Genomic DNA, 14,707 nt, shown 5'->3' with positions numbered 1-14,707 from the left:
GAAGAATTCATAAAGACAGCACACCCTCACTCACAGGACACACAGAACTATAATCCGTGCTTTAATATACAAATATAAATATAACCCAGCCTGTACGTCAATGTGGAACTGGACACTGTATGCTGAATCAAAACAGATCACAGTGATTTATGTTTTAATTATAGTAATAATATTTAAGCACTGCACTTGAATATTTTCTGTTGATTAGCAGTGATTGTTGTTAACACACCATCCCAGTGGGTACATTTTTCTGCAGACAAAATAAAAGGTAACAACTGCCCAGTATCAGTTCTATGAAACTGTAGACAGGAACCTCAGCCAGGTGACTGCTGGTGGTGAAGACAAGTGTGAAGTGCAGACGGGAGGGAACTGTGAATCTGGAAGATGGTCTGATCTAATTTCTCCGTAGATAATTCATGCTAAAATAAACTTCATGTTGAAACATAGCTGTGGGAGTTTATATTTCAACCCACGACGCCTCCACTAGTTGCACATAGAAATGACCTCTCTCTATAAAAGAACAGCTTGGATGACTGCATTTGGTCATCTTGCTTGAAAGTGTTGTGTAAACACAAGCTGGACAAAAGCTGGCCAAGTGACACTGGTTTGGAGTTAGGCCATCCTGAGCATGGGAACTGCTGCTGACCTCAAGAAGTGCAGACAAATATGGTAGTGGTCATGATAATCTGCTTGTTGTGCCGTTTGCTCTCATTTACTTTCTCCTCTCTTAATATCACAGACAACGGGCTGCAATCAGCATGTGACCTGCATGTAAACCACTGTTACAAAGTCCTTATTCCTAAACCTGAGGACAAAATATATTAATCAGCATCTCACTTATCTAATTATTGTTGCTAACAAAATATTAATCATTTACACTGAAAACAGACCAGAGTTACACAGAGTACATTGAAGTGTGTAATTAGACACTAAACTAAATCTGTGATTTAGGAGCTGATCACAAAATTCTTCTTCAATTCTTATTTTGGTAAATTGTGAACTCAGCGGCAACAACAGACATTCCCTCTGAGGCTGCTCTCCTGACAACGTCCATAAACTTGATCTGCTGGGCCAGATGACAGCCCAGGATATTTTCCTCTCATGCTCACCCTCCTATCTCGTTAATGTTGTTTACTGGGCAGCTGTGGCTCAGGAGGTAGGTAGAGCGGGTCATCCACGAACCAGATGATCAGTGGTTCGATCCCCAGTTACTCCAGTCTGCATGTTGAAGTGTCCCTGGGCAAGATTGAACCCCAAATTGTTTCCAAAGGTGTGTATGAATGGTTAGCTACTAAAATTGATGAGCAGATGCAGCAGATGCATCTTGCATGGCAGCTAATGCCGTATGAAAGTGTGTAAACAGTCATTTACTGCCGCATGCCAACTATCCTGCTGGTCCACTTTTCTACCACACATGTCCTCCAGGACAAGATGCTGTTTGTCCTTGCATGGCAATCTCAACCCTGAACATGATCTTTCCTGTGTACTTAGTGTTGGCCCAGGGTAGTCCATATCCCTTCCCCATATGCACCTTCCTGATTAGATGGCTGACAACTTCAGTGTGTTTTAGCCACCCTTCTGGACCAAGGTGTCAGTGTAGACATTCTTTGGGAGGAAGTCTGTCATCTTCCATAGCTATCCAGACCCCCTTTACTTGCCTCCACTGGTCCACTAAAGTTCCCCTGCACTAAATTATATGCAGAGTCCTGCAAAGGATTCTCAGGAGCTCTTTACAGTGCTTGTACACCCTATAGGAGACTCCACAGGTCCTGGAATGGAGCTGTCTCTAACTCCAATACCCACCTCATGGACTCCAGTTTTAAACTCAACTCCACTCCACCGCGTAAGATGTTTAATTTGAACTTTGGAATTTGAATTTTGTTCTTTCATTCATTTCTATGTGTGAGCTCTCTCTTGTTTTTCTATTGTGTGTAACCATAGTCTCCACTACTCATAGCTGTTGGCTTTATGTTGTTTTCTAGTTTCCTCATGATAAATATAAGAACTGTACTGTCTATGTCATCTGGGCACATATTATTTACTGTGATACACTATCCGTGCTGTGATACATTGAGTCTGGTTAGTCAGGTTATTGATTGCTCATGTTGTGGGTGTGTTTGTGTTTGAGGGTAACAATACATATATAGAGGAGAAGCCTGTATGAAAGACAAAGTTAGTTATTTCAGCTCTGGGCCCCATTTGTTTCTTTAAAGAAACAGTGTATCGGATTTAGTAGCATGTAGCAGTGTAGTTACTGATTGCAATCCCCTCACTTCACCTTCCTCTGTGAAGGAGACAGAGACACTGGTGGCCATGAAACATGTAAAAATTGCAACAACAAAAAACCCTATCTAGAGCCAGATTTAGTTTGTCTGTTCTGGGCTTCTGTAGAAACATGGTTCAACATGGTGGACTCTGTGGAAAAGGACATGTGGTGTCTGTAGACATTAAAGGTTTATTCTAAGGTAACAAAAATATAAAGATTCTTATTTTTAGGAACACTATTGAAAACAGAGTTCTGAATATTATATTCCATTTCTGCCATATTGTGTAAATAGATTCTTCTGACTTGCATTTATAATTTCTCCTTACTTCCAACATATAAAGTGAGGTGAGCCTAACTGAACAAGAGGACAAATACATTAGAGTATCTAGTCTGAGAAACAGACACCTCACAGGTCCCTAACTGGTAGCTTCATTAAATAGTACCTGCAAAACACCAGTGTCAACATCACCAGTGAAGAGGCGACTCAGGGATGCTGGCCTTCTAGGCAGAGCGGCAAAGAAAAGTCATATCTCAGACTGGCCAAAAAAAAGAAAAGATTAAAGCACAGCTCAATTTGGAGCCGTGCTTTAGTAATGGACTGGTCAGCACAGTCACCAGGCCTCAAACCTACTGAGCTGTTGTGGGAGCAGCTTGACCGTATGGTACGTAAGGGCCCATCAAGCCAACCCAACTTGTGGTAGGTGCTTCAGGAAGTATGGGAGTGTGGCAGTGTCTGATGCCACCATGGGTTCTCGACAGGTAAGTCTCAAACAGTGATGCTTTTAAGACGTTTATTTTCGTTTACACACAACAGCTCAGTCCGGTGTCGTTCGCAGGCGTCCTTCTTTTTTGGTGCTGCCGACAGCCGTGTGTCTCTCCCAGGTCAAGCATGCTACTGTGTTTTAAAAGGAGAGAGTGATTAGCTCAACAAGAAACCTCTCCACACCTCTCTCCTGCAGCTGATGCACCACGCCCCCTCCACAGGGAAGAATCTCTTTGGATTATCTTCACAAATTGACAAGTAGAATGAATTCGGTCTGCAAGGCCGTAATTGCTGCAAAAGGAGGATTATTTGATTAAAGCAAAGTATGAAGTAAACAAATATTATTTCAAATAAAAATCATTATTTCTAACCTTGTCAGTGGCTATATTTCCTATTCATTTTTCAATATGTCCCATTTAAACTAACTTCTTGTATGTTATCATAGAAAACATGGAATTTTCTAAGTGACCCCAAAGTTTTGAACGATAGTGTACATGTTCCCTAGATGAAGTATTGCGATTTTGGTCTTTTCTGTTTTTTGTGGCAGTGAGGGAAGTATCTTGGCAATTCTTGGATGGATTACCATGAAATCTGACAAAGCACAGCTGTGCATAAACACAGCCTTACAGAGCCTCTAGCAGAGCTGATGGAAGGAAACTACCCTCCATTCTGTCGACAAGGCAAACATGGTATGTTTATCCTGCTTCTGTGCATACTGATGAGGATATAACCTGAACATATGTACTAAATTGCTCTCAACACAGTTGGGAGATTACTTTACAAAATCCCTTTTTGATTTCCAGAAGGTTGTGTTAATTGCTTATTGATTGAATGTAATGTAATATCTGGAAAGTTACAAAACATGGTTTCCAACATCTGGTGCAGCACCTGTGAAGAAAAGACCTGTGAAATGCCAACTGTGCTGCTTAAGTGAACTAGTAAGGATGGAAAGATCTAACGGAAAAACTGTCGCTGTAAACACAGTTTGAAATCTATCCCTGCGTGACAAAGTCAGGTGACTCCTCCGTCTCCAGAATGACACTGAAGTGACACCACAGAACCGACTGTTGAAGCGTCACTAACGTTTGTCCCTTCAGTTTTATGCTCTTTACACCTCCTGCTGACTGCCGGTCATTGTGTTGATGTACAAAACAAACAGTGATGCTGGAGGATGATGAGTCTCACCTGTCCGACACTCTGCAGAGCCTTCAGGTCATTCTCGGACTTCTCGTACTGTTTGGTCTGTTCCCTCAGCTGTTCTCTCACTGCAACACACACACACACACACCACACTCTTTCAGTGAGCCACGTTAGCTGTTAGCTTAGCTCTTCATTTACTGCCACAACAAAAACTAAAACCTGACGTCTCGCAGCAGTGACAGCGTCGGCTGACGGTGACTGGATGTCAGGTTTTCACGCAGCCTGCTGGTGACACTGAACTCACTGTTATCTGCCTCCTACACTGAACTGAACTAGCATGCTAGCCGTCCCGTTCACTTCCATTCATTTCTGCGAGCATGCTAACTGCATGACAAAGCACTCGCTAGCTCGCTGGCTAGCTGCTGCTGCCTGTCCGTTAGCGTGTCTCTACCCGACACGAAACACAGCAGAAGTCCGCCACAGACACACGTCCACATGTACCCCTGTCTTACACTCTTTGAGCCGGCCGTCCACCTCTTGTGTTCCAGTAATTTCTTCCTGTAGTCCTGCAGCGCCTTCCCCTGCTGTCCGCCATCATGCCCTACTGAAGATGGGAAAGTGCAGCGTCACTACGGTGTTTTGCTGCGAGCCCCGCCCTTCGCCCCGCCCCCCGCCAGTGTGTCCCATTACAGGACGTCATTACACACTGAAATTAATGACTGTTTCATTAATTATCACGGCTTTCAAAATAGCTGCATCGTTTTTTTCTCATTCTGATTTATTTGTCAATGTCTCCTTCTGACGTCATGATATTGCATATTGCAGGGATTTAAAAAAAATCCAGCCAGTAGGGGTGTTAAATTTGTCAGCCATGAAGCAGAATGAAAACAAAAGATTTTTAGTATAATGAGTGTGTTTCCTTTAATATGGGAGTCCAGCAAGGATAGCAGACTTCCACAGAGAGCTTATCAGCTGTGAACTGTGTGGTGTGCCACAGTTTTGATGAATGAAACATCTTTGCTTGCAAAATAGTTGTAGAGACATGATGAAGAATTCATAAAGACAGCACACCCTCACTCACAGGACACACAGAACTATAATCCGTGTTTAATAACAAATATAAATATAACCCAGCCTGTACGTCAATGGGAACTGGACACTGTATGCTGAATCAAAACAGATCACAGTGATTTATGTTTTAATTATAGTAATAATATTTAAGCACTGCACTTGAATTTTCTGTTGATTAGCAGTGATTGTTGTTAACACACACCATCCCAGTGGGTACATTTTCTGCAGACAAAATAAAAGGTAACAACTGCCCAGTATCAGTTCTATGAAACTGTAACAGGAACTCAGCCAGGTGACTGCTGGTGGTGAAGACAAGTGTGAATGCAGAGGGAGGGAACTGTGAATCTGGAAGATGGTCTGATCTAATTTCTCCGTAGATAATTCATGCTAAAATAAACTTCATGTTGAAACATAGCTGTGGGAGTTTATATTTCAACCCACGACGCCTCCACTAGTTGCACATAGAAATGACCTCTCTCTATAAAAGAACAGCTTGGATGACTGCATTTGGTCACTTGCTTGAAAGTGTTGTGTAAACACAAGCTGGACAAAAGCTGGCCAAGTGACACTGGTTTGGAGTTAGGCCATCCTGAGCATGGGAACTGCGCTGACCTCAAGAAGTGCAGACAAATATGGAGTGGTCATGATAATCTGGCGTTTGTGCCGTTTGCTCTCATTTACTTTCTCTCTCTTAAACACAGACAACGGGCTGCAATCAGCATGTGACCTGCATGTAAACCACTGTTACAAAGTCCTTATTCCTAAACCTGAGGACAAAATATATTAATCAGCATCTCACTTATCTAATTATTGTTGCTAACAAAATATTAATCATTTACACTGAAAACAGACCAGAGTTACACAGATACATTGAAGTGTGTAATTAGACACTAAACTAAATCTGTGATTTAGGAGCTGATCACAAAATTCTTCTTCAATCTTATTTTGGTAAATTGTGAACTCAGCGCAACAACAGACATTCCCCTGAGGCTGCTCTCCGACAACGTCCATAAACTTGATCTGCTGGGCCAGATGACAGCCCAGGATATTTTCCCTCATGCTCACCCTCCTATCTCGTTAATGTTGTTTACTGGGCAGCTGTGGTCAGGTAGAGATAGCGGGTCATCCACGAACCAGATGATCAGTGGTTCGATCCCCAGTTACTCCAGTCTGCATGTTGAAGTGTCCCTGGCAAGATTGAACCCCAAATTGTTTCCAAAGGTGTGTATGAATGGTTTAGCTACTAAAAATTGATGAGCAGATGCAGCAGATGCATCTTGCATGGCAGCTAATGCCGTATGAAAGTGTGTAACCAGTCATTTACTGCCGCATGCCAACTATCCTGCTGGTCCACTTTTCTACCACACATGTCCTCCAGGACAAGAGCTGTTTGTCCTTGCATGGCAATCTCAACCCTGAACAGATCTTCTCCTGTTACTTAGTGTGTGCCCAGGGTAGTCCATATCTTATATATGGCGAGGCAAACCAAAGCTCTCCCTTCCCCATATGCACCTTCCTGATTAGATGGCTGACAACTTCAGTGTGTTTTAGCCACCCTTCTGGACCAAGGTGTCAGTGTAGACATTCTTTGGGAGGAAGTCTGTCATCTTCCATAGCTATCCAGACCCCCTTTACTTGCCTCCACTAGTCCACTAAAGTTCCCCTGCACTAAATTATATGCAGAGTCCTGCAAAGGATTCCAGGAGCTCTTACAGTGCTTGTACACCTATAGGAGACTCCACAGGTCCTGGAATGGAGCGGTCTCTAACTCCAATACCCACCTCATGGACTCCAGTTTTAAACTCAACTCCACTCCACCGCGTAAGATGTTTAATTTGAACTTTGGAATTTGAATTTTGTTCTTTCATTCATTTCTATGTGTGAGCTCTCTCTTGTTTTTCTATTGTGTGTAACCATAGTCTCCACTACTCATAGCTGTTGGCTTTATGTGTTTTCTAGTTTCCTCATGAAAAATAGAAGAACTGTACTGTCTATGTCATGGGCACATATATTATTTACTGTGATACACTATCCGGGCTGTGATACATGGAGTCTGGTTAGTCAGGTTATTGATTGCTCATGTTGTGGGTGTGTTGTGTTTGAGGGTAACAATACATATATAGAGGAGAAGCCTGTATGAAAGACAAAGTTAGTTATTTGTCCTCTGGCCCCATTTGTTTTCTTTAAGAAAACAGTGTACGGATTTAGTAGCATGTAGCAGTGGTAGTTACTGATTGCAATCCCCTCACTTCACCTCCTCTGTGAAGGAGACAGAGACACGGGTGGCCATGAAACATGTAAAAATTGCAACAACAAAAAACCCTATCTAGAGCCAGATTTAGTTTGTCTGTTCGGGGCTTCTGTAGAAACAGGTTCAACATGGTGGACTCTGTGGAAAGACATGTGGTGTCTGTAGACATTAAGTTTTATTCTAAGGTAACAAAAATAAAGATTCTATTTTTAGGAACACTATTGAAAACAGAGTTTCTGAATATTATATTCCATTTCTGCCATATGGTGTAATAGATTCTTCTGACTTGCATTTATAATTTCTCCTTACTTCCAACATATAAAGTGAGGTGAGCCTAACTGAACAAGAGGACAAATACATTAGAGTATCTAGTCTGAGAAACAGACACCTCACAGGTCCCTAACTGGTAGCTTCATTAAATAGTACCTGCAAAACACCAGTGCAACATCACCAGTGAAGAGGCGACCAGGGATGCTGGCCTTCTAGGCAGAGCGGCAAAGAAAAGTCATATCTCAGACTGGCCAAAAAAAAAGAAAGATTAAACACAGCTCAATTTGGAGCCGTGCTTTAGTAATGGACTGGTCAGCACAGTCACCAGGCCTCAAACCTACTGAGCTGTTTGTGGGAGCAGCTTGACCGTATGGTACGTAAGGGCCCATCAAGCCAACCCAACTGTGTGGTAGGTGCTTCAGGAAGTATGGGAGTGTGGCAGTGTCTGATGCCACCATGGGTTCTCGACAGGTAAGTCTCAAACAGTGATGCTTTTAAGACGTTTATTTTTCGTTTACACACAACAGCTCAGTCCGGTGTCGTCGCAGGCGTCCTTCTTTTTTGGTGCGGCCGACAGCCGTGTGTCCTCCCAGGCCAGCATGCTACTGTGTTTTAAAAGGAGAGAGTGATTAGCCAACAAGAAACCTCTCCACACCTCTCTCCTGCAGCTGATGCACCACGCCCCCCTCCACAGGGAGAAATCTCTTTGGATTATCTTCACAAATGGACAAGTAGAAGAGATTCGGTCTGCAAGGCCGAATTGCTGCAAAGGAGGATTATTTGATTAAAGCAAAGTATGAAGTAAACAAATAGTATTGAAATAAAAATCATTATTTCTAACCTGTCAGTGGCTATATTCTATTCATTCAATAGTCATGGAAAACAAGGAATTTTCTAAGTGACCCCCAAATTTCAAGTGGTAGTCAGTAAGTATAGTAAGTAGAATATAGAAGAAGAAGATAGATAGAAATAGATAGATAGTAGATAGAAGAGATAGAAGATAAGTAATTATAGGAAATTAATATAAATATAAAAAAATACACACACTAAACCGCAAAAACTACACTGCCCAAAAACACAACAACCAAAATAAAGTAAGAAAGTAAGAGTTCAACATTCAAACAAAAGTAATAAAAAGCAAGAAAGGCAGTCAGTAAAAAAAAAAAAAGCGGGGGGGGTGGGAGAAAGTGCAAGAAAGCCAAGGTGAGGTCAGGAAGGAGGAAAGGCCGAGCACATATTATTGACGCTGGCCAAAGAGAATTAGGGACACCTCAAAGTTCACAGAAGGGCCTGAGTCGGACCACACTGCCCAACTCACCTGGTGGAACGACTTTAAACCCCAAGAAAACACCACAAATACACACGCACAGAATAGTCAAAGAGAAGTTTTCTCATGGAGGTGTTATCAGAACAGAAATACTTTAATAACCCAGGGGGAAATGTTTGTTACATACTCCAGTATACAAACAAACAAAAACAACATATGTAAACTTGTAACCGTCTATTAATAACAAAAAAAAAAAAAATATATAATATATATAATATATAATAATATATAATATATATATATATATATATATATAATAAATATAAAAAAGGTCCAATGAACCCTGTGTTGGCTTAAACCTCTACCTCCCACTCTTCAACAATGGCGAGAGAGACTAAAGAATGTGTATTTTATGGAAAAGATAACTGCAAAACTTCATGTACAAATGGATTTGTTTTTGGTTTTGTGGGCCCCTGTCATTTCCCATTTTGGATGGCCCGACAGATAATTTGGTAACGGCTGGTCGTAAGAAGCTATTTCGGTATTGTGTTTTGTTGTTGTTGTTGTTGTTGTTGTTGTTGTTGTTGTTGTTGTTGTTGTTTTGTGGAGGTCTCCTGCTGAGGGTACTTTCTCCCCCTTATTCTGGGATTAGTTTGGTGGGATGTCCATCTGTGTAGTTTGTCTTGATTTGGGATTGTAGGTATGCTGAGACACTAATTGTTCCTGGTTGTTGAGTTCTGTTTTGTTTTTAGTGTAATGTTTTGTGTTGTTCTTTATATGCAAAAAAAAGGTCCAATGGTGCTGCAGGCAGATGTTGGTTTGCAGAGGGAGGGATGGACAGGACAACGATGCTGACATGTGTTATGTCTCCCAGCAGATAGTATGGACGGAGTCCAACCACTAGCAGGTCAACAGGTCAACATCCGTCTCCAGAGCTGTTCTTTGGTTGTGATGTGACAGGTTCAATCCCGGTCTGCCTGGACAGTGTGGAAGCCATTAACGGTCTGTAGTGTCCCTGTGCAGCCATGTCTCTGTGAAGACATCAGACTGCATTCATACTCTGCGTGGCTCCACGTTAGCGCGGTTAGCTCGTCCATTTGTTGCTAGGAGACCGCACATGTCAGTAACAACAGAGGGAGACACGGCCCAAATCCTGTCCTCTCTATAAGCCCGTCCCGTCCCGACCCTCCTCTGCATCCTCAGTGTGTTTTCCTCCAGAGTTCAGCTGGTATATCAGCTGGTCTTGTTTCTATGCCGGCCGGCATTAGCGTGATCAGCTGTTCCTGGAGTAAACAAAGTTAGCATGTCCAGGTGGAAGCAGCATTTTTAAAAAACAACACGAAGAAAAAAAAAATAATTACTGTCAACATATTCTAGTCTGACACAGATGTCTGTTAACGCAGAATGGAACATCAACAGCCAGCTATCTATTATGTCTAGGAAGGCAGCAACAGGTCTCTTCAACCCTGGCCACCACAGTGTTGAGATAGACTGGCACCTACCACCCATAACACTTGGCATTTGCATCTCTTTTCAGTCAGACCTGAGATGTCTTGTTTTGTGCAACTTCTCTACGACTATGTCCATTGTCATCTTGCACAACATGGCCTTCCTCAGTCTTTTTGTGGTTAGTACTGACAGTCTTTCCCCAGATGACTCTACACTGTCGTTTGCGCAACTTCCTCCAGATAATTTTCAGAACAGAAGGGCGGAGGATGATGAAGACCCAGGGGTTGATGATGGAATGGAATGAAAGTAAACGGAGAGCTTTGAGGTCAGATGTATCATCTTCTTTAGAGCTGCCTGTGATGTTTATGTACACTTGGAGCTGGGGGTCAGGACAGAATATAAAAAGAGGGAATTAAAAAACAATAACAAGAGAAATGTTATCAAGATAGTCAGACAATGACCTTAGAGATGCATCACAAAGTTAGCAACCAAGATTTAGTGTGTGAAATACCCAAGAGTCTGAGCACCACAAAGTAAAGGTTCTGCATTTAAAACATTCCTGAAGTTAAAGTATAGAAGTGCTGTCAGCAGAATGCAGTTCCCCTCAGCTCCACATGCACTCCAATCCAGCAGACAGAGCAACATTATCTTTGCTGGAGTCATATCTGTGATGAATCTCTTTTTCTCGTGGGCCCTGTGAAGCATCTTTGGTTCTCTTTGGTTATGAAATGAGGTGTATAAATAAATTTGTCTGTGTGGTCTGTTTCTTCCTCCTCCTCTTCTCTGGGTGTGGTTTCTCTGTCTGCAGGTGTTTTACATTACGTTATTTTGGATTAGAGTTTTTATGCCACTGCAGCCAGGTGCTCATTCTCTTCTGACCCCTCTCCGGCTCTGCCCTGTTCTGGGCTCCTCTGTCCCCAGTAAGGGTTTGGTTTGGTTTGGTTTGGTTTAGCTTGATGTCTTAGGTTGTCATTTGCTTTTGTTCCACACTATCAACACTTGCACACACACACAGTTCTCACTCATGCACACCCTACACCATTGATACCACTGCTTCTACACACTCCATAACTTCAAATCCCTTTTTTGCTATGACTCTCAGAGCCAGGTCATGACATTAGCTTAAAACTGAAGAATGATAAGCTTAATTTAAAATAGAATTTACAGCACACACACACACACACACACACACACACACACACACATACAATGGATTGCACAAATGTACCTAATGAAGTTGTATATACATTAACAGTATATACATTGTTGTTGCTGCTCCTGTGGTTAGAGAACTAAATAAACTGTAACAGTTTTTCATTCTCGTGGTTGTCTGGCTCATAGTGGATATTAGTTTAAAGCAGGACTGGACTAGTAGAGGAGGGGAGTAATGATGAAGTGCTAAACTAGTGGGAAATGTGTCTAGTGGGGAGTGTCTTTCTTCTTCTGTGGTAATTCGCTGTGATTAAGTCATCTGGGAAACTGTGGGGGAAGTGACATTTTCACCCTGGGAAAGTTTTGTGCTAAAATTCATTACCCAAATTTTTTTGACCCAATCGTTTTTTGACCCACCTACTAAGGTAGGTGTGCTGATGGAGGTAATGTGTTATCCAGAACATGAACGACAAAAAACGTACATTAAACATTAAATACATTTCAGCCCTTTATAGAGGCAGAGCTCTTACCACTATAGGGAAAGTGCAGCAGATGAACACCACAGTGATGACAGCCAGCGGCAGGAGGTGCTCCACTTCCTCCGTCATGGACAGAGATCTGCGGTACTGCGAGCGCGCAAAAGCCCTTCCCCGGAGCTTTTTGTGCCTCCTGTGCATCACTACCAAGTGGAAAATGACACACATGTTACATACGACCGTGCTGGAGGTTAGGATGAGGATGAAGGATGCGTAAAATCCGATGTAAACTGTATAATTTCCTTCGGCGTGGCTCATCTTCAGGAAGCACCAGGTGCCCGGGCAGTACTGCACGTACTGACCAAAACCAGAGAGGCTAAAAATGACGCTGCTCAGGTAGACGACAGAAATAGTGATGTAACCACAGCGTTTGCTCAGGTGCCTCTCGTAAAAGTAAGGGTGACCGATGGAGACGTAGCGTTCGACAGCCAATAACCACAAGAGCGCCAGCGTGCAGAGGCACAGGAAGGTCATGCTGAACCCAAAGTAAGCGCACAACTCCCCGCCTGAACTCATCCCCACCAGAGTCTTCCCCTGGGCATAAGCTGTTAGTACAACAGGACTGACAGCGATGTTGCCAAGCAAGTCCGTCATGAGGAGCGCAGTCGCTAGTACGTGGTACAAGGATGGACTTGTCGTCCTGCGTCGGACTTCCAGCAGGACCAGTGCCACAATGTTGCCCACGACAGCGGCCGAGAACATCACCGCAGAAGTATGGGGTCGTGGTCGTCCGTCGTCCATGTCCAGGTCGGAAAGGTTATTGCATTTGTGATCTGCCATTAGAAGTACACCGGAAGCGACGCCTGTCAGACTCAGTGCTAGTCAAAATTCAGCCGTCTGACAGCGCGCAACATGTTCCCACCACAGAGTTTGGGTCTGCGCGCCGCACGTCATCCGATCTGTTCGGCCTCAAGGGAAGTGTACGCGCACGCACACACACAAGTAGTGCTCTTGAGTCCCCTCAGGCAGCGTCAGTGTTACAGATGCCAAAGGCAAAGAAAAACGCACATATCTCCAGAGTTTATGAAATCATAAAACTCCTCCTCCTCATCTTACACTTCAAAAGTCATTCCTTCTGCAGTCCAACAGGTCAAAGGTTACATGGCAGTGTCAAGGTGCATGCTGGTTAAATCCTGGTTTTTGATAATGACAATGGATCCATCTTTAAATACAAGAAGCCTTTGCGCTATATAACCCTTTCATTTTCTATGTTTCTGTACTAATATTTCAGGTGTTCATTGGTATCTTGTTTTAAATGAACACAACCAATATTTTTATGTTTCATTTCTTACTATATAAACAAACATAGCTTCTGTATTTTGAACTTCTATTGTATACACTATGGAGCTTTTAATGAGCTTTATACATCTAGACAACCATTTCTTTGACAGCCATTACTTGTCACAGGGGTAGTTGGGAGGTGCAGGAATGGACCCAAATGCAGAGAATTGAAGTGCACTTTAATAATACAAAAGATAAAAACACAAAGAGACCAGGAGCAGGATACAAACCGAAGGACACAAAAAACTAAAAACGCCTGGAAAATCAGTCAAAATGGAAAAATAATCCACAGGCATGGACAACACAGGCACCGCCAATGGAAGAGCAAGGACTGGTGTTGGCCAGGCCACCGACAGAGGAACAGGGGTCGGCCAGGTGTCCAATGGTGAGGTGGTCCGCTGACCTAGCTCGGCAGCCAAATGCAAATGCTCCAACTGGGCCCCCAGTCAATTTATGTTATCCCTTAGGGAGGGAAAAGGAGGTAGTGATGCACTCCTGGCGCTTCAGACAAGGAAACAAACCAAACGCAGGAACTAAATAGACAGGCAACACTAATCAGGGACAGGTGAAACAAATCAGGGGAGGTGCCAAATCAAAAAGGCGGGTAGTAGAATGAAACAAGACAGACAGGGTGGAAATACAAAATAAAGCAGGAAACACAGAAACAAACTCAAAACTTTTACATTACTAGCAACTTGTTGACATATTCTAATCTTGCTAATTAACATTTGTAAGGTCATCAAAATAAAACTGGAAATGAAATGAAATAGTATCATACTATCAAAGTAAGTCAGTCTGTCCGACCTGGCCCATAAGTTTTGAACTGTAAAGTCCTAGAAACAAATTCTGCCTAGATCCATTTCCTGCCATTTAGAATTTTGTAAATCTGTAAGTCGGATCTTTTGCCACTCCTCCTGCAAATTTTCTCTGGACATCTCCAGTCCAATATCAGTACCACATCTCTGGATGCCAGCAGTTTCTTGACCAGATTGAAATGTTCTCTTTGCTTGAGGAGTTCAGTTGAGACATTGGGAAAAACATGACAACCTTCATGCATATTTCATCTGACAGTGCTCTGGTTTCAACCCTCTCTGTCAGCAGGGGTCCAGGGAAGTTACCTGCACCAAACATGTCTGAAGAAAGCACACTTATTGTTGCCTTTCATCCTTTCTGGGAGACTCACCATGTGACAGCATCTGTGGGGTTTTAAATCATCTACCTTAAAGGATCATTTCAATTTATTTGAACTTCCCATAAACGT

The 14,707-nt window shown here is 42.8% G+C and overlaps 1 protein-coding gene across 4 annotated transcripts; it reads right to left on the bottom strand.

Moving 5' to 3' along the window:
• Positions 1-3,049: 3,049 nt before the first annotated feature.
• LOC104938523 (prostaglandin E2 receptor EP2 subtype) lies at positions 3,050-13,534 on the bottom strand. 4 transcript variants are annotated; one of them, XM_027282535.1, is made up of 3 exons: positions 12,160-13,534; positions 3,272-3,320; positions 3,050-3,161 (listed from the first exon to the last, which is right to left on the bottom strand). In XM_027282535.1, the coding sequence occupies exons 1-3, from the start codon at positions 12,943-12,945 to the stop codon at positions 3,082-3,084; spliced, it is 915 nt and encodes a 304-aa protein (XP_027138336.1). In that variant the 5' UTR covers positions 12,946-13,534; the 3' UTR covers positions 3,050-3,081. The 4 variants fall into 4 exon arrangements, with proteins under 4 accessions (XP_027138336.1, XP_027138337.1, XP_027138335.1 ...); XM_027282536.1 differs by lacking the exon at positions 3,272-3,320 and having other exon boundaries at positions 3,088-3,161; positions 12,160-13,522; XM_027282534.1 differs by lacking the exon at positions 3,050-3,161 and having other exon boundaries at positions 3,181-3,320.
• Between the last annotated feature and the right edge of the window lie 1,173 nt (positions 13,535-14,707).

The sequence above is a fragment of the Larimichthys crocea genome, chromosome X (genome assembly GCF_000972845.2).
Source record: "Larimichthys crocea isolate SSNF chromosome X, L_crocea_2.0, whole genome shotgun sequence".
Taxonomy (NCBI): Eukaryota; Metazoa; Chordata; class Actinopteri; family Sciaenidae; genus Larimichthys; species Larimichthys crocea.
The sequence above is the reverse complement of the archived record's forward strand: the minus strand, read 5'-3'. Positions and strand labels throughout refer to the sequence as shown.